At 65.0% G+C, this 23,822-nt stretch overlaps 1 protein-coding gene across 4 annotated transcripts; it reads right to left on the bottom strand.

Moving 5' to 3' along the window:
* Positions 1–916: 916 nt before the first annotated feature.
* RTN2 (reticulon 2) lies at positions 917–23,783 on the bottom strand. Of its 4 annotated transcripts, none has more exons than XM_043501492.1 (11): positions 23,587–23,782; positions 19,127–19,171; positions 16,479–16,967; positions 15,668–15,904; positions 14,024–14,119; positions 7,951–8,158; positions 6,835–6,973; positions 3,629–3,698; positions 3,416–3,462; positions 2,577–2,635; positions 917–1,796 (listed from the first exon to the last, which is right to left on the bottom strand). In XM_043501492.1, the coding sequence occupies exons 1-11, from the start codon at positions 23,615–23,617 to the stop codon at positions 1,754–1,756; spliced, it is 1,464 nt and encodes a 487-aa protein (XP_043357427.1). In that variant the 5' UTR covers positions 23,618–23,782; the 3' UTR covers positions 917–1,753. The 4 variants fall into 4 exon arrangements, with proteins under 4 accessions (XP_043357427.1, XP_038237712.1, XP_038237713.1 ...); XM_043501493.1 differs by lacking the exon at positions 14,024–14,119 and adding an exon at positions 12,885–12,941 and having other exon boundaries at positions 1,050–1,796; positions 15,668–15,907; positions 23,587–23,783; XM_038381784.2 differs by lacking the exon at positions 14,024–14,119 and having other exon boundaries at positions 1,047–1,796; positions 15,668–15,907.
* Between the last annotated feature and the right edge of the window lie 39 nt (positions 23,784–23,822).

The raw sequence follows: 23,822 nt of genomic DNA, 5'->3' as shown, positions 1-23,822 counted from the left end.
GGCCTCTCCTGGGTGTGGGAAGGCCCAAGTTAATGGAGATGGAGCCGAGCTGGGCAGGACTGGGCCGGCATTAGCCAGTCAGGAAGGTGCGAGGAGGGGGCTGCAGTCACTGCCTGGGACAAGGGAGATCCTCAGGAGGAGGGAGTGCAGGGGGAGACCAAGCCCTGCGAGGCTGCCCTGGAGCAAGGAGTTGGCAAGAGGCTCGGTGGGGTGAGGGAGCCCCTGGGACTCAGGACCAGGTAAGAGAAGATGGAGAGGCTGGTAGGAGGCAGTCCAGGGAAACAGCAACAGGGATGGGGCCTGAGCAGACCTGGCCTGCTCGTTGTAGGGGCCCTGGGCTGGAACCCGGGGTGGCGGGTGGGCCCAGGCTCCCCTGCCGGCCATGGGGATAGTGGTCCAGAGTCCGAGGAGGGACTGAGCAATGTCTGGAGATGGCCTTTGGCCTGGGGTCCTGCTGGGAGCGGGGGGAGCTCTGGGGTGCCACGTTCCTAGCTCAGGGTGCTAGCTGTCTTGGGGTTGATGGTGCCAGTGCAGGAGGCACCTGAGATACAGACCATGGTGTAGACCCTGGGCTATGACCACCCAGCCCTGCTGGTCCTGCTGGCCCCCATCTCCCCTCCTGCCAGTTCCCCGCTCCCCTCGCAGTTGGCCTGGCGGGGGGCAATTTCTTATTTCCAGCTGCTGGTGCCAGGGGAACCCAGCTCTGTGCTGGGTTAAGGGATCACGTCTAGGGGGGCACCCCAGGGGCAGCCGCTGCCCAGATAGTGTGGGATGGGCTCCACGCAGCCCCCTTCTCCCCCCGTGTCTTGCTCCTGCACCAGTGCCCAAGCTGAGCCTCCCCCTCCCTTCCCCGATTGCTCAGGGGCTGAGTGGGCAGTGATTACGGGGGTTGGGGGGGGAGAGGGAGCCTGGCGTTGGCCCCTGCTGTGACCCCCTCCACCTACTCTCCCAGCCTCGGGAGCTCCCCCTGCTGGTGGCTGGGAGCCATTCCCCCCTCCCCGCGCCCAGTTGTGGCCGCAGTGAAGGACCCAGCCCGGCGGATTTTTCCACCAGCGTTTTTATTAAAGTGTAAATCTGAGTGGAGCTTTGCGGGCGCCAGGGCTGCGCCTGCCCCACGGTGCCAGGGGTGGCCCCAGGCCAAGTCCAAGAAGGGGCCACCAGACTAAAAACAGTGTGGGGAGGAGCTGGGGGGGCTCAGACACAACAGGCTGCCAGCCCCTGGGCTCCCAACCAATCACAGACCCTGAATTCACTTAGGTCCGAGCCCGGGAAACCAGACCCCTCCAGCCTTGAGGAGCCAGGGGCCTGCCCCTTCCCCACCCCCACCCCGCAGGGCCAGGCCCTGCCGGGCTCATGCTGGGGCTACGGCTTGGAGGCAGGAAGCAGGCAGGGCCCAGCAAGCCGTGCCACTCGGCCCAAGGCAGAGGGTGGCATGCAGGGGCCTCTTGTTAGGGCAGGCTGCACCCTGTGCTACAGCCCAGGATGGTAGCCGAATCGCAGGGGCCCCTCTCAGTCACCCCCACCACCTCCGGAGCCCTGAATGTCCAGGGAGCTGCCTCCTGCCCCAGCCCCACAACACACAGGGCCAGGGGGGCAGTGCAGGGGCTGAAGTGTAGGTGGGTTCCCGACCAGGAGAGGGGCCTCGGCCCCTTTCCCTGAGGCAGGAGGTGTCACCAGCGAGGGAAGGGTCCGGGGGGAGCAGCGGGGTGGGGGTGGGGGGCAGGGGCGTCATTGCTGTGAGTCGGGCAGTTGCTCATTCTGGCTTCGCTTTGGCACTTGGGAGCTTGGCCTGAATCCTAAAGGGGAGAAAGAGAAACATCACCACGGCGGTTTAATACCCTCTGGCCTGGGCTGGAGCCCCTCCCCTGCCTCCTCGGCACCCACGCGTGGCAGGGCGGGCACAAAGTCACTGGGTTACCCATGCTCCAGCCCTGTCTCCCCAGGTCTGACCCCCTGGCACTCAGCCACCTGGGCCAGCCCCTAGAGTGGAGCATGCTCACATCCCACCGGACACCTGGGCTGGGCAGGGCTGGACGGGCAAAAGAGTCACTGCAGGGCGTTCAACCCAGCAGCCCTGCAGGGAAATACCGTGGGGACACCGTGTTGCAGGCCCTCTCCCCCTGCCTTCATTGCTGGCCCCAATACCCCAGCAGTGGGGCAGGGAGCTCAGCAAGGAGTGCCATAGTGCAAGGGTCAGGGGCTGGGGACTCGGCAGGTGACACTGTGCTGCACGGAGCTCAGCAGGGGGCACTGTGCTGTGGGGAGCAGGGCTGGGGGCTCGGCGGGGGGGCACCGCACTGCAGGGGGTATCATCTCTGGGCTGTGTTGTGGTGTCACTACAGCTGCCCAGGAGACGATGAGCTGTGGCCCCTGTGTGGTTCCTGGCAGAGCCAGGAGCTCGTCCCCTCCCACCATGGCAGATACGGGTAGGGTGACCAGATGTCCCAATTTTATAGGGACAGTCCCGATTTTGGGGTGTTTTTCTTATATAGGCTCCTATTACCCCCCACCCCCACCCCGATTTTTCACACTTGCTGTCTGGTCACCCTAGACACGAGGGTGCAGGGGGCCCTTACTTGGCTCTGAGGTTACTCAGGTGGTTCCTCACCAGCCCAACGTACTGGTCGATCTGTGCCTGGAACAGATGAAGTGAGAGGTAAACGGGGGGGGGGGGGGTCTGGGCAACAGCCCTCACCAGAGACCATCACAGAACTATGGGGCCCTTGGAGAGCCGGAAGTCACTGCCTGGGGTCCCCCCGATGCCTCCGGGGATCCCTGAACAAAGGTGAGAGCTCCAGGGAATGTTGGGGTTGGTCCTGCTTTGAGCAGGGGGTTGGACTCAAACCTCCCGAGGTCTCTTCCAACCCTGATATTCTATGATTCTATGAACGGGACATGGGGCTTTCCCCTCTAGGGGGTGCCATCTCCCATCCAGCCCCAGGGCCGGAGAATAGCTGGCTCAGGGGGGCAGGGAATGGGACATGGGGCCTTTCCCCTCTAGGGGGTGCCATCTCTCATCCAGCCCCAGGGCCGGGGAATAGCTGGTTCAGGGGGGCAGGGAATGGGACATGGGGTCTTTCCCCTCTACGGGGGGCTGGATCCCATCCGGCCCCAGGGCAGGGACTGCCTAGCTCAGGGGGGCAGGGAATGGGACATGGGGTCTTTCCCATCTAGGGGGCGCTGGATCCCAGCCGGCCCTAGGACGGGGGACTCCCTAGCTTAGGGGGTGGGGAGTGGGACATGGGGCCTTTCCCTCTAGGGGGTGTCGTGTCTCTCCTGCCCTGGGGCGGGTGCAGAGCCAGATGGCTCCTGGGGCTGCAGAACTGCCAGCAGCAGCCCGTGAGCGAGGGTGTGCTGGCCAGGCTAGCCCCTCCTGATGGTGCACGTGTCCCTGAGCCACCCCCCGGCCACTCACCTGGTGCTGTCGGTAGAGCAGGGGGAAAGTAAATGCACTTATCACACCTGGGGGCAGAAAGGGGCAGGTCAGAAACACACACCCCCTGCCGCTCCCAGCGTCCCTGCTGGGGGAGACCCCCACAGCCAGCACTAGCCACCTGCTGCCTACACTGTGGTCCTGCCCCACACACACCCCCTCCCCGACCCCCCCTTCACCCCCGCCCGCCCTTACCCAGGATGAGCAGCGTCAGCCCGTTGAACACGGCTCCCACGTAGGTGAGGACGTAGAACAGGAAGGCGAACTGCAAGCAGGAGAGAGCACGGTGAGAGTGGGCCTGGCCCCCCTTCCCCCTGCCCGCCCAGGGGCTGCAGCCTGCCCCAGCCCCCCAGGGGGCAGCAGCCCCACGAGGGGGGAAGGAGCCGGGCTGGTCTGCTCAGCAGAGACTCACGCGGGTCCCTGCTCCCAGCCTCCAGCAGGGGGCGCTGAGCAGCCAGGGCTCCCTGCCCAGGGAAGCTGGCAGGTGCACGGCAGAGCTGGGGAGAGGGAGCAGTTCCCTGCCAGTCTTATAGGTTCATGGCCATGGCTCTTGGCCTGACGGCTGAGACCCACAGAGACCAGCGTCCAGCTGCGACCCACTCTGTCCTGGGCGCATCCGTCCAAGCCGGCAGCCCCACCTGGTCCCCGTGTCCGCTCCCTGCCAGGGATGCTAGTAGCAGGAGTCCAACTAGGGTTGCCAGGTGTCCGGTTTTCGCCCGGAACACCGGGTCGAAAAGGGACCCTGGCGGCTCCGGTCAGCACTGCCGACCAGCCATTAAAAGTCCAGGTGACGTTACTGCAGGGCTAAGGCAGGCTAGCTCTACCTGTCCCAGCACCGTGCTGCGCCCCAGAAGCGGCCAGCAGGTTCGACTCTTAGGCAGGGATGCCATGGAGCTCCGCACACTGCCCCTGCCCCGAGCACCGGCTCTGCACTCCCATTGGCCAAGAACCATGGCCAATGGGTGCTGGGGTTTGGGGCGGTACCTGCGGGCGATAGCAGCACGCGGAGTCTCCTGGCCCCCCTGCCTAGAAGCCGGACATGCTGGCCGGTTCTGGGGCACCGCGCAAAGAGAGGACAAGCAGGGAGCCTGCCTTAGCCCCACTGTGCCGCTGACCAGGATCTGCCCGAGGTAAGCCTGTGCCCCACCCCCGAGCCCCAACCCCCTACCCCAGCCCTGAGCTCCCACCCAAACCCGAAGCCCCCTCTTGCACCCCAAACCCCTCATCCTCAGCCCAACCCCCCAGCCCGCACCCCTAGTCAGAGCCCTCACCTCTTTCCAACCCCAACTCCTGGACCCAGCCCAGAGCCCCCTCCTAAATGCCCCAAACCCCTCATTCCCGGCCCCACCCCAAAGCCTGCACCCCAGCCGGAGCCCATACCCCAGCCTCAACTCCCTGTCCCAGCCCAGTGAAAGTAAGAGCAAGCGATGGAGGGAGGGGGGATGGAGTGGGAAGGGGGTGTGGCCTTGGAGAAAAGGTGGGGCCTCCAGGCAGGGGGTGGGGCAAGGGTGTTCGATTTTGTGAGATTAGAAAGTTGGCAACCCTAAATTCAACTCTCAGAGTTCCAGGGCCCCAGGTGCTGCAGGCGTGCGAGGATCGCTGCCCGACAGCAGGGGCAGGGGAGGGCTGTGCGCAGACAGGCCAGCACGGGGATCCAGAACACAGCACAGCCTGCTGCAGGGTACCAGGTGTCACAACCCAATGGCCCCCTCCCTCAGGGGGTCCCCTGGGGAGGCAGATCAGCACTGTATGTTGCTAATGCTGTTGCAGGCATCACAAAGCATTTTGGGAAGGGCTAAAGATGTAAGTGTGGAGAGGAAAATTCCTTTACAGGTTGCAAAAGGCCAAAGAGGGAGGAAGAAAGAAAGGAACGGGTTAACTTAATGATTCAGTTAGGCTTGAAAATAAGGGGCAAAACTGCCGCTCAAGGCCAATGCACACACAAACAAGCTCCCTGCTGCTAAACAGCCAAAAGCCTGTAAAAAAAAACAACAACTGAACCAAACAGACCTAAAAAGGAGGTGCAAAACTAGTGAAAATGCAAAGGTCAGCAAATGGGAACATAATAGTCTCACGCCCCTGAAGCCAATGTGTTTTGGGGAAACCAAGAAAGCCTCAAAAGGCCGGTTTAAGCTGGCACACAGAGCTTAAAAACCAAAGGTCCAGAAAAAAAAAGCCTCTAAAAAACCCCAGGGTCTTAAAAACCCTCCCAGGAGCTGAGGCAAATCGGAGATCAACAGCAGACTCTAAACAACCTGTCCACCCCTCCCCTTCTTCTTACATTACACCCAGGCGTGGCCAGCCTCCGGTAGTACGGGTGTGGGTATGAAAGTGGGTTAGGGCTTGGGGCACTAACGCTTTTTTCCTTCCTCTGAGTGACGTGGGGAACCCCCCAGCTCTCTCCACTGTTATTTTATTATTTTATCAATAAACTTTAAACTTAAACGCTTGGTGTACTCCATCATCTCCTCCCCTAACAATCCTGTGGCCTCAGCCTAATCACCTGTTGCCTCAGGCAAATTGATAACTGAAATCTGTCACGCAGGCAGGGTCAGAGCCTGGGGAGGAGTGGGAAAAGACCGGCCCCAGCTGGCTCTGCGCTGGGCCTGAGTGCCGGAGCGGGAGCAGCCCCAGTGCCTTCCAGCTCAGGCAGGGGCATGGGGAGGGCAGCTGGAGGCCTGATCCCTGCGTGCGAAGCTGTGGGGGTCAGTTCTGGTGCTTCAAGGCCGGCTGTGAGCGTGTGGCCCCCTGGGGCTCGGGCTGTGCCTGTGTCTTCCCAGTGCCCTGGCCTGGCACCCGCCCTGCACCAGTCCCAGCCAAGTGGCCTGGCCATCACCGGGCCACCTCCCTCGCCTGACTGGCGTGGCCATCACCTGGCTGCCTCCCCACCGGTCCCACCCACCTGGCGTGGCCATCACCTGGCCACCTCTCGACTGGCCACACGGGACCCACATGTCCCCAGCCTCAGGCTCTGGCTCTCCCGGGACCCCCAAAACTCTGCAGAGTGGGCATCCCCCTCCAGCAGGCACGGAGAGCCCTTCACCTGCTCCTCACCACCCCTTGTTAATCACTGACCCCCACCCCCATGGAAAGGAGTCCCACATTGCTGACTACCCCACACCAGTTCCTGCTCCCTCCTGCCAGACCCAGAGGTAGGTACCAGCCTCCCATCCATGACTCCCTAATGGCCAAGGAGAGCATATAATGGGGGGCTAGATAAATCCAAGGGGAGAAGGCAAAAAACCTTCTCCCGCTGTGCCCCAAGCCCCCTGGGAGGGAGGGGTAAACAGAGGTCAACCCTTCTCCCACCCCCACTCCAGGATGCTCACAGGGGGCCCAATCCCCCCTACACCAGCAGGGACAGAGAGCTGGGGTGACCCTGCAGGGGGGGCAGCACCCACCTTGATCGAGTCCACCAAATCCTCCACCAGGAAGAGGCGTCGCAGGGTGTGTGCGGCCGCCAGGATGTCCCGGCTGAGCCGCACGGTGAGGCGCTCCAGCTGCTCCTGGGACAGCGGCAGGTCAGCGTCCAGCTGAGCCCTGCGCACATGGGGGAGTGGGGGGTTAGCGAGTGGGAGGGATCCCAGCTAAGCACCCACCCCACAGCATCCCCTGGGAGAGGCCAGGGATGGCGTAGCTGGAAGCACCCCACACAGCCAGCGCCCCGCCACGCTCCCCACTGTGCCCCCTACTGGGAGAGGCCAGGACTGGCATAGTCAGGTGGCTGCTGAGGGAGGAATTCACTGGAAAGGGGAGGGGGTACTCATGCAGAGGGGGTGTTAGGGATACCCACTAAAGTGGGAGTCTGGGGGCGGGGGTTAGACCCACCAGAGAGGGGAGGCTCTGAGGGTTAATCTCTGGCTGGGAGGGTGCGGGGTTGTGGGGGGATCATTCAGTGGAAGGGGAGAGGATCGGGGGGCAGGCCAGTGGTGTGCTGGGGGACCAGGAGGGTGTCGGGATGGGGGTACTCACTGAAAGTGTGTAGGGTGTGTGGTTGGAGTCTGGGGGGGGTCGCACTCCCTGGCAGGGCCTGAGGGGGAGGTCACACTCCCTGGCAGAGGGTCGGGGGGTCACACTCCCTGGTGGGGCTCCGGAGGGGTTGCACTCCCTGGCGGGGACCCCAGGAGGGGTCACACTCTCTGGCAGGGCCCCGGGGGGGAGTGTCGCACTTCCTGGCAGAAGGTCCGGGGGGGGGTCACACTCCCTGGAAGGGCCTGAGGGCGGGGGGTCACACTCCCTGGCAGAGGGTCGGGGGGGGTCACAGTCCCTGGTGGGGCTCCGGGGGGGTTGCACTCCCTGGCGGGGACCCGGGGGGGGGGGTCACAGTCCCTGGTGGGGCTCCAGGGGGGTTGCACTCCCTGGCAGAAGGTCCGGGGGGGGGGGTCACACTCCCTGGCGGGGACCCCGGGGGGGGGGTCACAGTCCCTGGTGGGGCTCCAGGGGGGTTGCACTCCCTGGCAGAAGGTCCGGGGGAGGTCACACTCCCTGGCGGGGACCCCGGGGGGGCTCACACTCACTGGAAGGGGTTGGCGCCGTCGGAGCGGTGCAGGGCCTGCAGCCCCTTGCGGCCCAGCCGCAGCGTGATGGTGATGCCCAGCACGGCCAGGGCGCCGTAGGAGCCCACGCTGACGATGCTGAAGTGGAGCAGGCTCAGCAGAGTCACCATGATGCCGGTGAAGACGAGCGCCGAGGTGCGGGTGTCCCGCCAGTACACCAGGTCCGCCACTGAGGGGGAGAGCGTTAGCGGGGCGTGACGGGGGGCCCTGGAGCCAGATGTGTCCACGGCCTGGGGCTTCCCCTGGGGACCCTGTCCCCGTCCCTCAGGACCCCTCCCTCCGCCTGGCCCCTCAGGGACCCCCGGCCCACCTGGGGATGTCCTGCTTAGTCCCTCAGGACCCCCACCCCCTGTCTGGACCCTCAGGGACCCCCTTCCCATTTGAAGACATCCCGTTCAGTCCCCGGGGACCCCACCCCCCGCCTGGCCCCTCAGGGACCCCCTACCCACCTGGGGACGTCTCGTTCAGTCCCTCGGGACCCCCTCCCCCCTCCTGGCCCCTCAGGAGCCCCCTCCACTTGGGGACTCTGGCTCCATCCCTCAGGATCCCCTCCCTCCGTCTGGCCCCTCAGGGACCCCCTGCCCACTTGGGGACATCCCACTCAGTCCCTCAGGACCCCCACACCCCAACTGGCTCCTCAGGGACCCCCTGCCCATTTGGAGACATCCCACTCAGTCCCTCAGGACCCTCACCCCCTGCCTGGCCCCTCGGGGACTCCCTGCCCACTTGGGAACATCCTGCTCAGTCCCTCAGGACCCCCACCCCCCGCCTGGGCCCTCAGGGACCCCCTGCCCATTTGGAGACATCCCGTTCAGTCCCTCGGGACCCCCAACCCCCACTTGGCCCCTCGGGGAGCCCCTGCCCACTTGGGAATGTCCCGCTCAGTCCCTCGGAACCCCCCCCGCCTGGCCCCTCAGGGAACCCTCCCTCCCTGACCTGGGGACACCCGGCTCAGTCCCCCCTCTTGACTCCCCCTTCCCAAGCTTGGGTCCCTGGCTCAGGCCCTGGCCCAACACTGCATCTCATGCTGGGTCAGAACAACGAAGAGCCCCATGCAGTGAGTGCCCAGCTCCTGGGCACAGACCCTCCAGCCTGTGCCATCAGTCCCCCACCCCCTGGATATTGCAGCGCCAGGCCAGGGCATGATCTGCCAGCAGGGCCCAGCCAATCAGACCCAGGCCTGGACGTTTGCTGGGGGGAACCCTCAGCCACACCTGGTCCCTGCAGGGATGCTGGGGGGAGGACCCGCAGCAGCAGGGCTGAGTCCGGGGGGCTGTGTCTGGGTCTCTGGCGGGGCCTGGGGGGTGTCCTGGGGCCGGAGGAGGTGCGATGGCATCCTTGGGGCCGGGCCCTGCAGCAGGCCTGGGGCCTCGGGCGCTCCACCGGGCACAGCCAAAGGGTCAGGGATCTGGGGATGGGCCGAGGCCCCATAGGGGTCTGGGCTCTGCTCTGGTGGGCACAGCCCTGGGGCAGGCACTCTGAGTGAGGAAGGGCTGCGGGCACAGACTGGGGGGAGGGGGTGACAGACCCTGGTAGCTGCTGCTTAGCCCGGGTCCAATGCCCAGCCCTGACTGGGTTGTTCCAGTCCTCCCCACGGGCCAGGCTATAGGATACGCTTGGGGAAAAGGAATAAGGGGGCATGGGGAGTCAAGGCGCCATCTGCTCTGGGCTCCCGTCGCACGGGGGGTCTGAAACTGGGCATCCCCCAGCAGCTCTGAAACCAGGACCCCCCTCCCCAAGGGCCAGAGACGGGAGACTCCCTTCAAACATAGAACTTAGGTGTGTTTTTATCACTTAGTTAGTTATCGAGGTTTAAAACAAAGGATCAAAATCACAGTCCGCCCGTGTACGGGTCTTATCTCACGAGGATAGTCTGAGGCCTTATTCTTAGGCTAAGGCTTTTGGCTAAGCGGCAGGGGCAGCCAGAAGCTGGGACACGAACAGTCACATCCCAAACCAGATCCCGTCCTGATAGTGCCCATCACCACCAGGTAAAGAAAAAGATCTTAAGATGGTTAAAGAAAACTTAGTTTGACAGCATCCCGTCTGGCAAGCAATCACTTATCAGTGGTTGTAAAACCCTCATTTCTGTATTGTTTTATCTTTATGGCCAGCACTTTTCTATTGTTAATCTGTCTGGTTCCCTAATTGTTTCTGTCTGTTGTATCATTAAGTTTGCTAGGTGTAAGTTAATGAGGGTAGTGGGATATAATTGGTTAGAGAATTACGTTACAATATTTTAGGATTGGTTCGTTAAATTTCAGTAAAATGATTGGTTAAGGAATAGTTGAGAATATTACTATATAAACGGGTCAAAAAGGGAGTGGAAGGGAAATTGGAATCATGTTTGTTAAGTGGGGGGGGAATGGAAACAGGGACACAGGGAAGGCTCTGTGGCATGGGAGCCGGGAAGGGGGGCACGGGGTGAACGCTCTGCGGCGTGGGAGCCGGGAAGGGGGGCGCGGGGTGAACGCTCTGCGGCGTGGGAGCCGGGAAGGGGGGCGCGGGGTGAACGCTCTGCGGCGCGGGAGCCGGGAAGGGGGGCGCGGGGTAAACGTTTTGCAGCGTGGGAGCCGGGAAGGGGGGCGCAGGGTGAACGCTCTGCGGCGTGGGAGCCGGGAAGGGGGGCGCGGGGTGAACACTCTGCGGCGTGGGAGCCGGGAAGGAGGGCGCGGGGTGAATGCTCTGCGGCGTGGGAGCCGGGAAGGGGGGCGTGGGGTGAACACTCTGCGGCGTGGGAGCCGGGAAGGGGGGCGCGGGGTAAACGTTCTGCGGCGTGGGAGCCGGGAAGGGGGGCACGGGGTGAACGCTCTGCGGCGTGGGAGCCGGGAAGGGGGACGCGGGGTGAACGCTCTGCGGCGTGGGAGCCGGGAAGGAGGGCGCGGGGTGAACGCTCTGTGGCGTGGGAGCCGGGAAGGAGGGCGCGGGGTGAATGCACTGCGGTGCGGGAGCCGGGAAGGAGGGCGCAGGGTGAACACTCTGCGGCGTGGGAGCCGGGAAGGGGGGCGCGGGGTGAACGTTCTGTGGAGTGGGAGCCGGGAAGGGGGGCGCGGCTGAACGTTCTGCGGCGTGGGAGCCGAGAAGGGGAGCGCGGGGTGAATGCTCTGCAGCGTGGGAGCCGGGAAGGGGGGCGCGGGGTGAACACTCTGCGGCGTGGGAGCCGGGAAGGGGGGCGCGGGGTAAATGTTCTGCGGCGTGGGAGCCGGGAAGGAGGGCGCGGGGTGAACGCTCTGTGGCGTGGGAGCCGGGAAGGAGGGCGCGGGGTGAATGCACTGCGGTGCGGGAGCCGGGAAGGAGGGCGCAGGGTGAACACTCTGCGGCGTGGGAGCCGGGAAGGGGGGCACGGGGTAAATGTTCTGCGGCGTGGGAGCCGGGAAGGAGGGTGCGGGGTGAACGCTCTGTGGCGTGGGAGCCGGGAAGGAGGGCGCGGGGTGAATGCACTGCGGTGCGGGAGCCGGGAAGGAGGGCGCAGGGTGAACACTCTGCGGCGTGGGAGCCGGGAAGGGGGGCGCGGGGTGAACGTTCTGTGGCGTGGGAGCCGGGAAGGGGGGCGCGGCTGAACGCTCTGCGGCGTGGGAGCCGAGAAGGGGAGCGCGGGGTGAATGCTCTGCAGCGTGGGAGCCGGGAAGGGGGGCGCGGGGTGAACACTCTGCGGCGTGGGAGCCGGGAAGGGGGGCGCGGGGTAAATGTTCTGCGGTGTGGGAGCCGGTAAGGGGGGCACGGGGTGAACGCTCTGCGGCGTGGGAGCCGGGAAGGAGGGCGCGGGGAGAACGCACTGAGGCGTGGGAGCCGGGAAGGAGGGCGCGGGGTGAACACTCTGTGGCGTGGGAGCCGGGAAGGAGGGCGTGGGGTGAATGCTCTGCGGCGTGGGAGCCGGGAAGGGGGGCGCGGGGTGAACGCTCTGCGGCGTGGGAGCCGGTAAGGGGGGCATGGGGTGAACGCACTGCGGCGTGGGAGCCGGGAAGGAGGGCGCGGGGTGAACACTCTGCGGCGTGGGAGCCGGGAAGGGGGGCGCCGGGTGAACGTTCTGTGGCGTGGGAGCCGGGAAGGGGGGCGCGGGGTGAACGTTCTGTGGCGTGGGAGCCGGGAAGGGGGGCGCGGGGTGAACGCACTGCGGCGTGGGAGCCGGGAAGGAGGGCGCGGGGTGAACACTCTGCGGCGTGGGAGCCGGGAAGGGGGGCGCGGGGTGAACGCTCTGCGGCGTGGGAGCCGGGAAGGGGGGCGCGGGGTGAACACTCGGCGGCGTGGGAGCCGGTAAGGGGGGCACGGGGTGAATGCACTGCGGCGTGGGAGCCGGGAAGGAGGGTGCGGGGTGAACGCACTGCGGCGTGGGAGCCGGGAAGGAGGGCGCGGGGTGAACACTCTGCGGCGTGGGAGCCGGGAAGGGGGGCGCGGGGTGAACGCTCTGCGGCGTGGGAGCCGGGAAGGGGGGCGCGGGGTGAACACTCTGCGGCGTGGGAGCCGGGAAGGGGGGCGCGGGGTGAACGCTCTGCGGCGTGGGAGCCGGGAAGGGGGGCGCGGGGTGAACGCTCTGCGGCGTGGGAGCCGGGAAGGGGGGCGCGGGGTAAACGTTCTGCGGCGTGGGAGCCGGGAAGGGGGGCACGGGGTGAACGCTCTGCGGCGTGGGAGCCGGGAAGGGGGACGCGGGGTGAACGTTCTGCGGCGTGGGAGCCGGGAAGGGGGGCGCGGGGTGAACGCTCTGCGGCGTGGGAGCCGGGAAGGGGGGCGCGGGGTGAACGTTCTGCGGCGTGGGAGCCGGGAAGGGGGGCGCGGGGTGAACGCTCTGCGGCGTGGGAGCCGGGAAGAGGACACTGGGGAACAGACTCTATCGGCGTATATAGAGATAAGCCCAAGTGGTTTGAGGAGCTTCGGAATATGCTTGCTTGGAAACTAACCCCAATAAACATCACATTGTCTGCGGCTCAGACTTCTGGTCTTTTGCTGCTTGCTGTCTGTGTGACAACCAGAGGAGAGGGTGAAAGGAAAACCCCTAGCACTGGGCCAGGCATCTCACCCCAGCTCTGAAACCAGGACCCCTTGGGGCCAGATACAGGAGACTCCCCCACTCCCACTCCAACAGAGCCAGTGCCCCTGCAGTGCCCACATCTCAGCACCCCCTGCAGAGCCAGTGCCCCTGCAGTGCCGACACCTCAGTGCCCCCTGCAGTGCCCACAGCTCAGCACTCCACAGTGCCAATGCCCCAGAAGGGCCATCTCAGTGCTCCTGCATAGCCAGTGCCCAGACCCCCGCAGGGCCTCCTCATGCTCAGCCGCGCCCCACACAATCTCCAAGGCATGAGAGCGCCCCGGCCGCTGGCCCTGCGTGTACCAGGGTAATGCCTCGCTCCCTGAAAGGCTGCACGTGCCAGCTTCCACCCCTCAGGGCGTCCCACATACTGCCCCCACCAGTGCCCACTCCCCTCCTGTGCCAGTGCCCACACTACATCAGTGCCCACTCCATGCATGTTCCCAGTGCCCTTGTTCTTCCCCAGGCAGATGCCCCTCTCTGTAACACGAGATGCCCAGGAGCTGGGGACACCCTGTTCCCACCCCCATCACCCATCCGGCTAAGTGCCACCCCCAGCCCTGCCCCTTTACATGGTAGTGGGGGGGCCTTGCTTCCCAGGGGGTTGGGGGAGGTCACCCCTTTGTGGGCGACTCGTGGCTAAGTTTAGCTGCCGGCCTGCAGCTGTCAGGATGGTGCCGCTTCCCCTCCCCCACCTAGTAACTGACGGGCCCAAATGCCAGGCGGGGGGCACGTTGCTCACAGGCATGGACTGGGGAGGGGCAGTGACAGCCCTGAGGATTGGCCCCCCCGCAGCAATCACTATGACCCCCAGCTCTGATCCCAGCCCCCACAGAGCCTCCATCTGCCCCGCTCTCCCAGCCCAGCCCTGCCCGCAACGTCCCCCCAGCCACTCCCTGGCCCCCAAGAATGACCCAGCCCCAATCCCTGTCTGAGCCCAGCCCCCCAATGCCCTCAGCCGTCCTCAGCCCTGTGATCCCCCCCCCCGCCCCGATGGGGCATCTCTAACCTGCACTACCCATTGTGAGTCCTTTCCCTGCAGCGCGGTGCAAGGGTCCCGTCGCCTCGGCACACCGTCTCCGGGTGGGGGCTAGGGGCTGCAGGGCTGCACGGGGGGGAGCCCGGGGGCTATTTATAGCCAGCGAATGCCAGCTGCCGTCTCCCATCACCCCATCCCCCTTTCGGTCCTGCACAGGGGCTCAGCCGCACCAAGGATAGGAGGGACGGTGTCGATGGGCAGCGGTGGGGGGGCAGGTGATAGCCAGGGGGCAGGACGGTCCAGTGCCTAAAGCACAGGACTAGGAGCCAGGACTCCTGGGTTCTGCCCCTGGATCTATAGGGGAGTGGGGTGCAGTGATCAGAGCGGGAGGGCTGGGAGCCAGGACTCCTCGGTTCTGTCCCCAGCTGTGGGAGGAGAGTGGGGTCTGGTGGTTAGAGAAGAAAGCGCTGGAGCCAGGGCTCTTGGGTTCTGTCCCCAGCTCTGGGAAAGGAGTGGGGTCTAGGGGTGAGACGGGGGAAATCAGGACTCCTGGGTTCTATTCTGTGCTCTTCTGTGGACAAATCAGTGTGAACCACAGAATGCTGGGCTGACTCCCGCTGTGATGGATTCTGCTAACGGGAACCCCCCTTCCCCTGCAGGGTCACTTGGATACACCCTGTTCTTCAGTGCTGCACACCTATGTAGCAGCCCCTGCACACTGTCCCAGAGGTGGCTGCATTACAGCACTGGGCGAGGGATCCCTGTATAACCAGCCCCTGCGCCCCACCCCAGAGGTGGCTGCATTAAAGCACTGGGTGAGGGTCCCTGTATAACCAGCCCCTGCGCCTCACCCCAGACGTGGCTGCATTACAGCTCTGGGCGAGGGATCCCTGTATAATCAGCCCCTGCGCCCCACCCCAGACGTGGCTGCATTACAGCTCTGGGTGAGGGATCACTGTATAACCAGCCCCTGCGCCCCACCCCAGACGTGGCTGCATTACAGCTCTGGGCGAGGGATCCCTGTATAATCAGCCCCTGCGCCCCACCCCAGACGTGGCTGCATTACAGCTCTGGGTGAGGGATCCCTGTATAATCAGCCCCTGCGCCCCACCCCAGAGGTGGCTGCATTACAGCGCTGGGCGAGGGATCCCTGTATAACTGGCCCCTGCGCCCCACCCCAGAGGTGGCTGCATTACAGCACCGGGCAAGGCTCCCTGTAAAACCAGCCCCTGAGCCCCTGCCCAGCCTGGCCCTGCAGGAGGCTGGGGCGTCCCAGTTCCAGCTGTGGCATTCTCTGGGAGGCATGTGCCAGCCCCAGTCCCTCCTCTACTGTTCTGGGACGTGCTGCTGTCAGCACCGGGGCTATGTTTACCCGCTGACTCGCCAGCCCTGGGATCCTGCTCTGGCACCAGCCCAGAAGCTGGGAGGAGCTCTTGGGGGCGGGGGCTGAGGCAGCCCTGCCAGCACCCAGCTGGGGACTCCAGTGCTGCGAGCTTCCCCACGGCAATGCCCCATCCAGAACAACAGTGCGGTGAGCTTCCCCAGAGCAGTGCCCTGCCTGGGACTCCAGTGCTGCAAGATTCCCCAGGGCAGAGCCCGGCCACAGCCCTGTTATTCACGTGTCCCTTGCCCCCCACCCGGCTCCCAGCTTCTGCATCTTCATTGGCTGCTCACCTATCATGTATACTCCCAGGGTGCTCCCGGACTGGTCCAGCCCATCCAGCTGCTGTTCTGTGATTGGCTCCATATCTCCCGGCTCCCCCTCCTCCTGTGGCTCCAGCTCCTCCGCCCAGGTCTGTGGTGGGTGCTGGCTGCCCTCGGCGTAAGCGAGCCCAGAGGTGCCCCCTGCAGGACATGGCATTAGGGCGTTGGGTCCCGGGCGGTCCCCTGGCGCCGTCTCTGGAGCAGCCTCTGCTACAGACAGGGGAGTGAGGGGTCATTGCCAAGGTCATCGCCCGCCTGACACCTCACGAGCCCGGCTGTGGTCCCCCTCCAGCAACACAGCCTGCCCCAGCCCCCCAACAGAGTCCCTCCATCCCCCCATCCACCACCTCCCTTCCCTTCCCCCAACAGAGCCCCTCCTCCATCCCCCCAACCACCTCCCTTCCCCCCCACAACAGAGCCCCTCCATCCCCCCATCCACCACCTCCCTTCCCTTCCCCCCAACAGAGCCCCTCCTCCATCCCCCCAACCACCTCCCTTCCCTTTCCCCAACAGAGCCCCTCCCTCCATCCCCCCATCTGCCACCTCCCTTCCCTTCCCCAAATAGAGCCCTCCTCCATCCCCCCAACCACCTCCCTTCCCTTCCCCCAACAGAGCCCCTCCTCCATCCCCCCAACCACCTCCCTTCCCCCCCCACAACAGAGCCCCTCCATCCCCCCATCCACCACCTCCCTTCCTTTCCCCCCAACAGAACCCCTCCTCCATCCCCCCAACCACCTCCCTTCCCCCCCCCACAACAGAGCCCCTCTCCCATGGTTCCTACCTGAGTGTGCGGTGAGGGCTCCCGGGTGCTCTGCTGCCCCAAAAGGACGGGGGCAGGGCTCACTCCCACCTGGCACAACTTGTGGCTCTTCCCACCCCAGGGAGCTGGGCTCATCCGCGTAGCTCAGCGGGGCATCCCAGGCCGAGAAGGGTTCCAGCCCCTGGCACTGCCCGGCCAGCAGCCCCTGCTCGCCCTCGGGTGACTGGCACAGGCTGGGGATGTTCTCCAGGCTGTCGCCCAGTGTGGGCACCAAGGTCTCGGAGGTCTCGGGGCGGGGCAGGGGGCCCCTCATCCGGCGGGCCAGGGAGTCCCGCCGCCCCCGGGGGCTAGGCTCGCTGGGGGGGATGGCGTCGGGGCCACCTGCGAAGGTGATGTAGGAGAAGGTCAGCTCCCTCGGGGTCCCCCAGTCCAGGGACGTCTCCTCATCCTCGTCCTCGGAGAACTCCCGCGCCGTCTGCAGCTCCGGGAAATCCGACTCGTCGTTGCCGCCTGCCGGGGAGGCGCGGGGGTTACTGGGGCAGAGAGGCCAGGCAAGGAGGGAAAATGAACCTCAGACCCCCGCCAGGGACTGGACTGTGGGGAATCTGCCCCTCCTCCCCGCAACTCCCTGATGAAGACCAGACTGGGACGGATCCAACCCCCCAAACCCCACCAGGGACCAGGCTGTGAGGGGCTCTGCCCCCCTGTGATGAAGTGGGGGGTTTTCTTGTTTTTTTTTCTTGTTTTTTTCCAATGGTTTGCATGCAGAAGAGGGTGGGACTCAGTTTCCCTGGGTGTTAATGGTTTAACGAGGTGATGGGGTGTGACGAAGTGGGACTGTTCTTAAATTTTCCTCTGAATAGTGTGGTGGGTGCCTCAGTTTCCCCTAGGCAGTTCTTAAGTATCTAGGTGGTGGGATAAGGGTGTATGATCATTGCAGAGCCCTAGAGGGCAGGTGTGTGCAGGGGTCTGGATACAGAGAAGGGCCAACACCCTGTTTGCTGGCAACTGATGGCTGGGGCCTTCCCCCCTGCAATGTGAGAGCTAAAGGGTTGGAGAACAAAGGAATCGGGTGCCCTCCTGGCCCGGAAAGGGACAAAGCCCAGAGGAGGAGGGGCTGGAGGGGGAGTCGGTTTGGGGCTGGCTGGGGAAGTGGAGTGAAGTGCAGACGGGGTTGTCTGGCTCACTGCCCCCCAAAATGGACCCAGCTGAGGGGTCCTGTTCTCTGCACCTACAAGCTCTGTGTTAGACCATGTTCCTGTCATCTAATAAACCTTCTGTTTTACTGACTGGCTGAGAGTCACGTCTGACTGTGGAGTTGGGGGGCAGGACCCTCTGGCTTCCCCAGGACCCTGCCTGGGCGGACTCGCTGTGGGAAGTGCACGGAGGGGCAGAGGATGCTGGATGCTCCGAGGTAAGACCCAAGAAGGGGGAAGCCGGGTGAGCTGTGTGTCCTGCAGACAGGCTGCTCCCACAAAGGAGACTCCCCCCAGAGTCCTGCCTGGCTTCGTAGGGAGCAGTTCCAGAGCATCGCCCGGGTACTCCGGGACATGGGGAGAGGGAGTTTGTTGGGACAGAGGACTTGCGAGGGAACTTGGGACCCCGGTCAATGGCCTGGAGAATGGAGACCCCAGTGACTGGTGACCAGGGGACCCAGCTCGGGAGTCACAGCCGGGTCTGGCCAGTGGGAGGACAATGGGCTGCGGAGAGAGGACCCCGGTGTCCTGACCAGCCAGTTCCAGCCAGTGGGGAACAAAGGACGGCTGAGAGGAGAGGAGGCCCAAGCAACCCTGTTTACCTGGATAGAAGAGAATGGACAGAGGTGGGGCTTGAAGGCAGGTGATATCGGATGCCCAGCTGGAAAGGGAGGCGGGGGGGCCTCAGGACTGGAGAGAGGGAGCAGGCAGAGCCCACCTGGATGCAGGAGGGACTTAGATGTGCTGGGCTATGAGAGGCCAGGCCTGAGGGGTCTGAGAGTTTCCTGTGCTGGGTTCAGACGCTCAATAAACCCTCCTGTTTTACGCTGGCTGAGAGTTGCTCCGCTCTAGAGATCAGGGGGGCATTATTCCCTCTGGGCTTGGGGGTCCCAGGGGTACAGAGCGAGTGGACTCCCTGAGGGGGCCCACGCTGAGAGACAGGCGTGCTAAGGCTCAGAGAGGTGCAGTTCCAGGAAGCGGAGGGGCTTAACCCCCCCAGACAAAGTGGAACCCCGAAAAGGGCTGTCACACTGAAGGGAGTTCCCCCCAGGGATCATACAGGGCCAGGAATGGGCACGACCTGTGAGTCTGTGACACCCCCTCATCCCGATGGGGACCAGGCCATGGAGTATCCAACCCTCCAAACCCCACCAGGGACCGGGGCTGTGAGGGGATCTGCCCCCCCTCAACACGCCAATGGGGACCGGACCGTGAGGGATCCAATACTCCAAACCCTGCCAAGGACTGGGCTGTGAGAGGATCTGCCCCCCACACACCGTCAACCTTCCAATGGGGACTGGGTCATGGGGGATCCAACCTCCCAACCCTCATGGGCGACCAGGCTGGGAGGGAATCTGTCCCCCATCCTCCAGGCTGTGGGGGATCCAAACCCCATCAGGGATGGGACTGTGAGGGGTTCCGCCCCCTGTGCTGGGAGCTCTGGGGACAGGGCTTGGGGGGGCAGAGACTCACCATCTGTGGAGTCAGGTGTGGTGGAGACAGTAGAAGGAGATTCTTCTGCAAGAGACAGAGGGAGGCATGGGGGTCAGTCCACTCCAGAGCCCCAGACCAGCAATGAGTCCGCACACCCCTGAGCCCCCAACCCCTCCACCCCACTCCCTGCAGCACAGCGCCTTCTAGTGCCACACTGGCGCATCGGGGCCAGCACTGACTGCCAGGGGAGCGCACCCCCTACTGAGCACCTCAACCCACTCCCTGCCGGGCACTGAGCATTCCTGGGGGCTCAACCGTTTTGCATCATTTACTACCAGACCAAACCCTGAGCAGTTCCAAGCAGCGCAATCTAACCCACCGCCTCACCCGATGCCCAGGCTGTGGGCAGGTGCCGACTAGAACATCCATTGCAACAAACTCTCTCCTATTCCCGGCCCTGCTGACCAGCGACCTCACTAACCCCAGGGGAGGATGCCCCCTTCAGCTGCTGGATATAAGTACCTGTGTGCAAAGACCCAGGGCATCTCTCCAGCACCCGAGCTGCATCCTTCCCCCACATGCTGTCTCCCACTCTGTTCCCCTTCCTTGCCCCACCCCCTCACTCTAACTGCCCCCCAGTACGTGCAGGGGCAGTTTGCTGGGGAGATTCAGAGACAGGTTGATCTGAGCTGGGGTCCTTGGGGTGGCTCTACCCTGCAACCCCCTTTCTGGGACACTGACTCTTGGGGCAGCCCCTTGGGGCAAACTTCTTGGTCGGAGGGCCACATCTGGATGGGGAAATTGCATGCAGGGCCAAGAATGTAGGGCTGGGGCAGGGAGTTAGGGTGTGGGAAGGAGTGTGGGGTGTGGGAGGGGGTGCAGTATGCAGGAAGGGTCTCAAGGCAGGGAGTTGGGGTGCAGGTTCAGGAGGGGTGTGGCAGGGGGCTCAGGGCAGGGAGTTGGGGTGCAGGAGGGATGCGAGGGTTACAAGGGGGCTCAGGGCAGGGGGTTGGGGTACAGGGTGCAGGAGGGGTTCAGGGTGCGGCAGGGGGTTGGTGTGCCAGCAGGGGGCTCAGGGCAGGGAGTTGGGGTGCGGAATGCAGGAGGAGTTCAGAGTGCAGGCTTTGGCTGGCACCACTTACCTGGAGTGGATCCAGGCTGGCAGCAGCACGCAGCGGGGCTAAGGCAGGCTCCCTGCCTGCCGTGGCCCTGCGCCGCTCCAGGAAGCGGCCGGCACCATGTCCCTGTGGCCCCTGGGTGAGCGGGGGGCAGAGGGCTCTGCGCACTGCCCTCCTCTGTGGGTACCCATTGGCCACAAGTTCCCCGTTCCTGGCCAATGGGAGCTGTGGGGGGCAGTGCCTGGAGGCAAGGGTCGCACACGGAGCTCTCTGCCCCCTTGTCCCCCAGGGGCCGCAGAGACATGGTGCCGGCTGCTTCCAGCAGCAGCATGGGGCCAGGGCAGGCAGGGAACCTGCCTTACCCCCGCTGCGCCACAGGGCTGGCAATCCCGCGGGTCAGATCCAAAGCCCTGATAGGCCGGATCCAGCCCCCGGGGCCATAGTTTGCCCACCCCTGCCCTAGCCAGACCCAGGAGGCCTATTTCAGGCTGCCCAACAGGGGCACCATTGTGCGAGCCCCACTGGCTGAGGCAGGTCTCTCCCCACAGATGGTCGGGCTGGTGCTGCCACCTCCCACCACAGTCTGTTCCGGGAACTGACATCATCCCCTCCCCAGGGTTGCTCAGAGCCCCGCCATGTGGAGGCCAGGAGGTTAATGCAGGAGCTGGGCCGGTGCCAGGGCCCTGACAGGTGAAGGAGCCTCCTCGTGCCCCAAACTGTCCGGTTTCCTGGCAGGTCTGGTCAGGACGGGGGGCTTAAGGCAAAGCCCAGCTGCTGAGAGGAAAGGGCCGGGGTGAAGGGAGGGGCACCGTGCTGCAGGGTTCGGGAGGAGGTGCTGTGCGGTCAGGGCAGGGCTCAGGAGGGGGGCACCGTGCAGCCAGGGGCAGGGCTCAGCGGGGACGGGGGGGGCGCTGTGCGATCGAGGCAGGGCTCAGCAGGGGGTGCCGTGAGGTCAGGGCTCAGCAGGGGGCGCTGTGCGATCGAGGCAGGGCTCAGCAGGGGGTGCCGTGAGGTCAGGGCTCAGCAGGGGGCGCTGTGCGATCGAGGCAGGGCTCAGCAGGGGTGCTGTGCGATCGAGGCAGGGCTCAGCCCGGTGGTCGGGGCAGTGCTCAGCAGGGGGCGCTGTGCGATCGAGGCAGGGCTCAGCAGGGGGTGCCGTGCGATCGAGGCAGGGCTCAGCCCTGTGGTCATGGGCAGGGCTCAGCAGGGGGCGCTGTGCGATCGAGGCAGGGCTCAGCCCTGCGGTCAGGGGCAGGGCTCAGCAGGGGGTGCCGTGAGGTCAGGGCTCAGCAGGGGGCGCTGTGCAATCGAGGCAGGGCTCAGCAGGGGGTGCCGTGCGATCGAGGCAGGGCTCAGCCCTGTGGTCAGGGGCAGGGCTCAGCAGGGGGCGCTGTGCGATCGAGAAAGGGCTCAGCAGGGGGTGCCGTGCGATCGAGGCAGGGCTCAGCCCTGTGGTCAGGGGCAGGGCTCAGCAGGGGGCGCTGTGCAATCGAGGCAGGGCTCAGCCCTGCGGTCAGGGGCAGGGCTCAGCAGGGGGCGCTGTGCTGCTGGTGGGAGATTGTTGTCCTTTGAATCACTGATGTTAAGGTCCTGACTCATTCACCTTCCAGTTCCCCCGGCTCCTCCCCAAAGGGCTGAGCCCCAATCTCAGGGCACTGGCCAGCCTCTCGCTTGGGGAACAGTCAATAACGCTGGTGCCTGGGGTCAGCCCTGCCTGCAAATGTGCCCCACAGCACAGTGCCCCCTAGTGTGACTGCGGGAATGGGTCAGCCCTGCCTGTGCCCTGTAGCACAGCGCCCCCTAGTGCAAACTGCAGGAATGGAGTTAGCCCTGACCTCGCCGCCTGATCGAGTCCCCATGAATAATGGCAGGGAAATGAAATTCCTCTTTTACCCCATACTTAAAGAGTTTTTGGAACTTTGTTTTTAAACCGTGACTGGGACCAAACCCCTCCTGCATGTTCCTGAAGCAGGAATGAAGTCGGCTCCCCGGGGCGCATCTAGGGAGCTGCCCAGAACTGAGCACATGACGCTCGGCCACCCAGGGGCAGAGAAGCCTCGGGGCTGAGAAAGATTTTCTGACAGAAAAGGAAAATTTTACAGCAAAACTGAAATTTTCCTGAGAAATGTTCAATGTTGCAGAAAGTGAATTTCCCTTCAGAAAGTCTCAGTAGTAAATTCCCGACAGGGACGTTCAGCTCTGTGTGTGTGCAGGGCCCGGCACAGTGGGGGCTGCCCCATTGCTGCAGGTCATAGGCCCTACCATAACACACCTAATAGCTGTAAAATGTACAGCACCTGGCACAATGAGGCCTTCCCCATGGCTTGGGGTGGGGGGTGTCCCTAGGCACTACCGTAATACACCTAATAGCAATAGAAATGTACAGCACTTAACACAATGGGGGCTTGCCTCATGGCTGGAGTTCCCAGTTGCTACAGTAACACACCCAATAGCAATACAAATGTACAGCACCTGATACAATGGGGGCCTGCCCCATGGCTGGGGCTCATGGATGGTACCCTAATACACCTAATAAACGATAATCATTCCTGCCAGCACCTCTTGTACCCTGCGGCTTGATCCTTAGCAACCTCAGGCCTGGGACTCCCCCCAGCTCCCGCGGAGCCCCGACCGCCCCCCGCCCTGCGTCCTAGGCCGGAGTGGGGGGTGGCTGGGTCACCCACCGGCCCCGCCATCGGATTTCAGCACTATCCTCCCACCCCCACAGAGCACCGGCGGGGAGCGGCCCCAGCCTGGGGATGGGATGGAGCAGCGCCCCTGGGGGCACCAGCTGCGGCAGGGGCCTGACACCCGCCCCAGGCCCTCGGCTGCCGCTCTCCGCCCAGCCCAGGTGCTGAACCGGCCCGGAGCCCGCGCCGCGCCCCGCCCAGGGGCCCTGCAGCCCCCGGGAAGCTGCCTGCCGCAGCGCCCGGGCCACGGCCAGGCCCCGGGGCGCAGAGCAGCTTCCCGCGGAGCCGGAGAGAGATTCCCCCGCGGCGGGTCCCCAGCGGCCCGGCTCCGTCCGGGGACCCCGCGAGCACCGCAGCTGGAGCCGCTAGGCCAGGCGGGGGGCGCACGGAGGCACCGGACCCGATCCCGCCGCGCCCGGGCCCAATCCTCCCGCCCGCCCGGGCCCGATCCCCCAGCCTGACCCTGGTCCCCCCCGCCCAGTCCCGATCCACCCTCCCGGCCCTGGCCCCATCGCCCAGCCTGCCCCTGCTCCTCCGCCCAGTCCCGATCCTCCCCTCCCCCCGCCCCGCCCAGGCCCGATCCCCCAGCCTGCCCCTGGTCGCCCCCCGCCCGGGCCCGATCCCCCGGCCTGATCCTGGTCCCCCCCCCGGCCGGGCCCGATCCCCGCGCCCCGCCCCGCCCGCTACGTACTGCAGTGGGCGAACCCCAGGACCTGCCCCATCGCCCCGCAGTTCCCTTCATGGGGCTCGCAGTGCGCTGCGGCGGCGCTGCCCCCCGGCGCCCCCCGGCTCTCATCTCCCCGGCCCCATGCTGCTGCCGCCGGCCGGCCGGGTGGGGAAGCCGCGGCTCTGCAGCTCGCTGCCCCCTCCGCGCCGGCCCGCGAGCGATTGCGGGGGGGGGGGGCTGCGGAGGAGGGAAGGCGGCGG

Source organism: Dermochelys coriacea, chromosome 23 (genome assembly GCF_009764565.3).
Source record: "Dermochelys coriacea isolate rDerCor1 chromosome 23, rDerCor1.pri.v4, whole genome shotgun sequence".
Taxonomy (NCBI): Eukaryota; Metazoa; Chordata; order Testudines; family Dermochelyidae; genus Dermochelys; species Dermochelys coriacea.
Note: the sequence above shows the minus strand (reverse complement) of the source record. Positions and strands in the feature narration are given on the sequence as shown.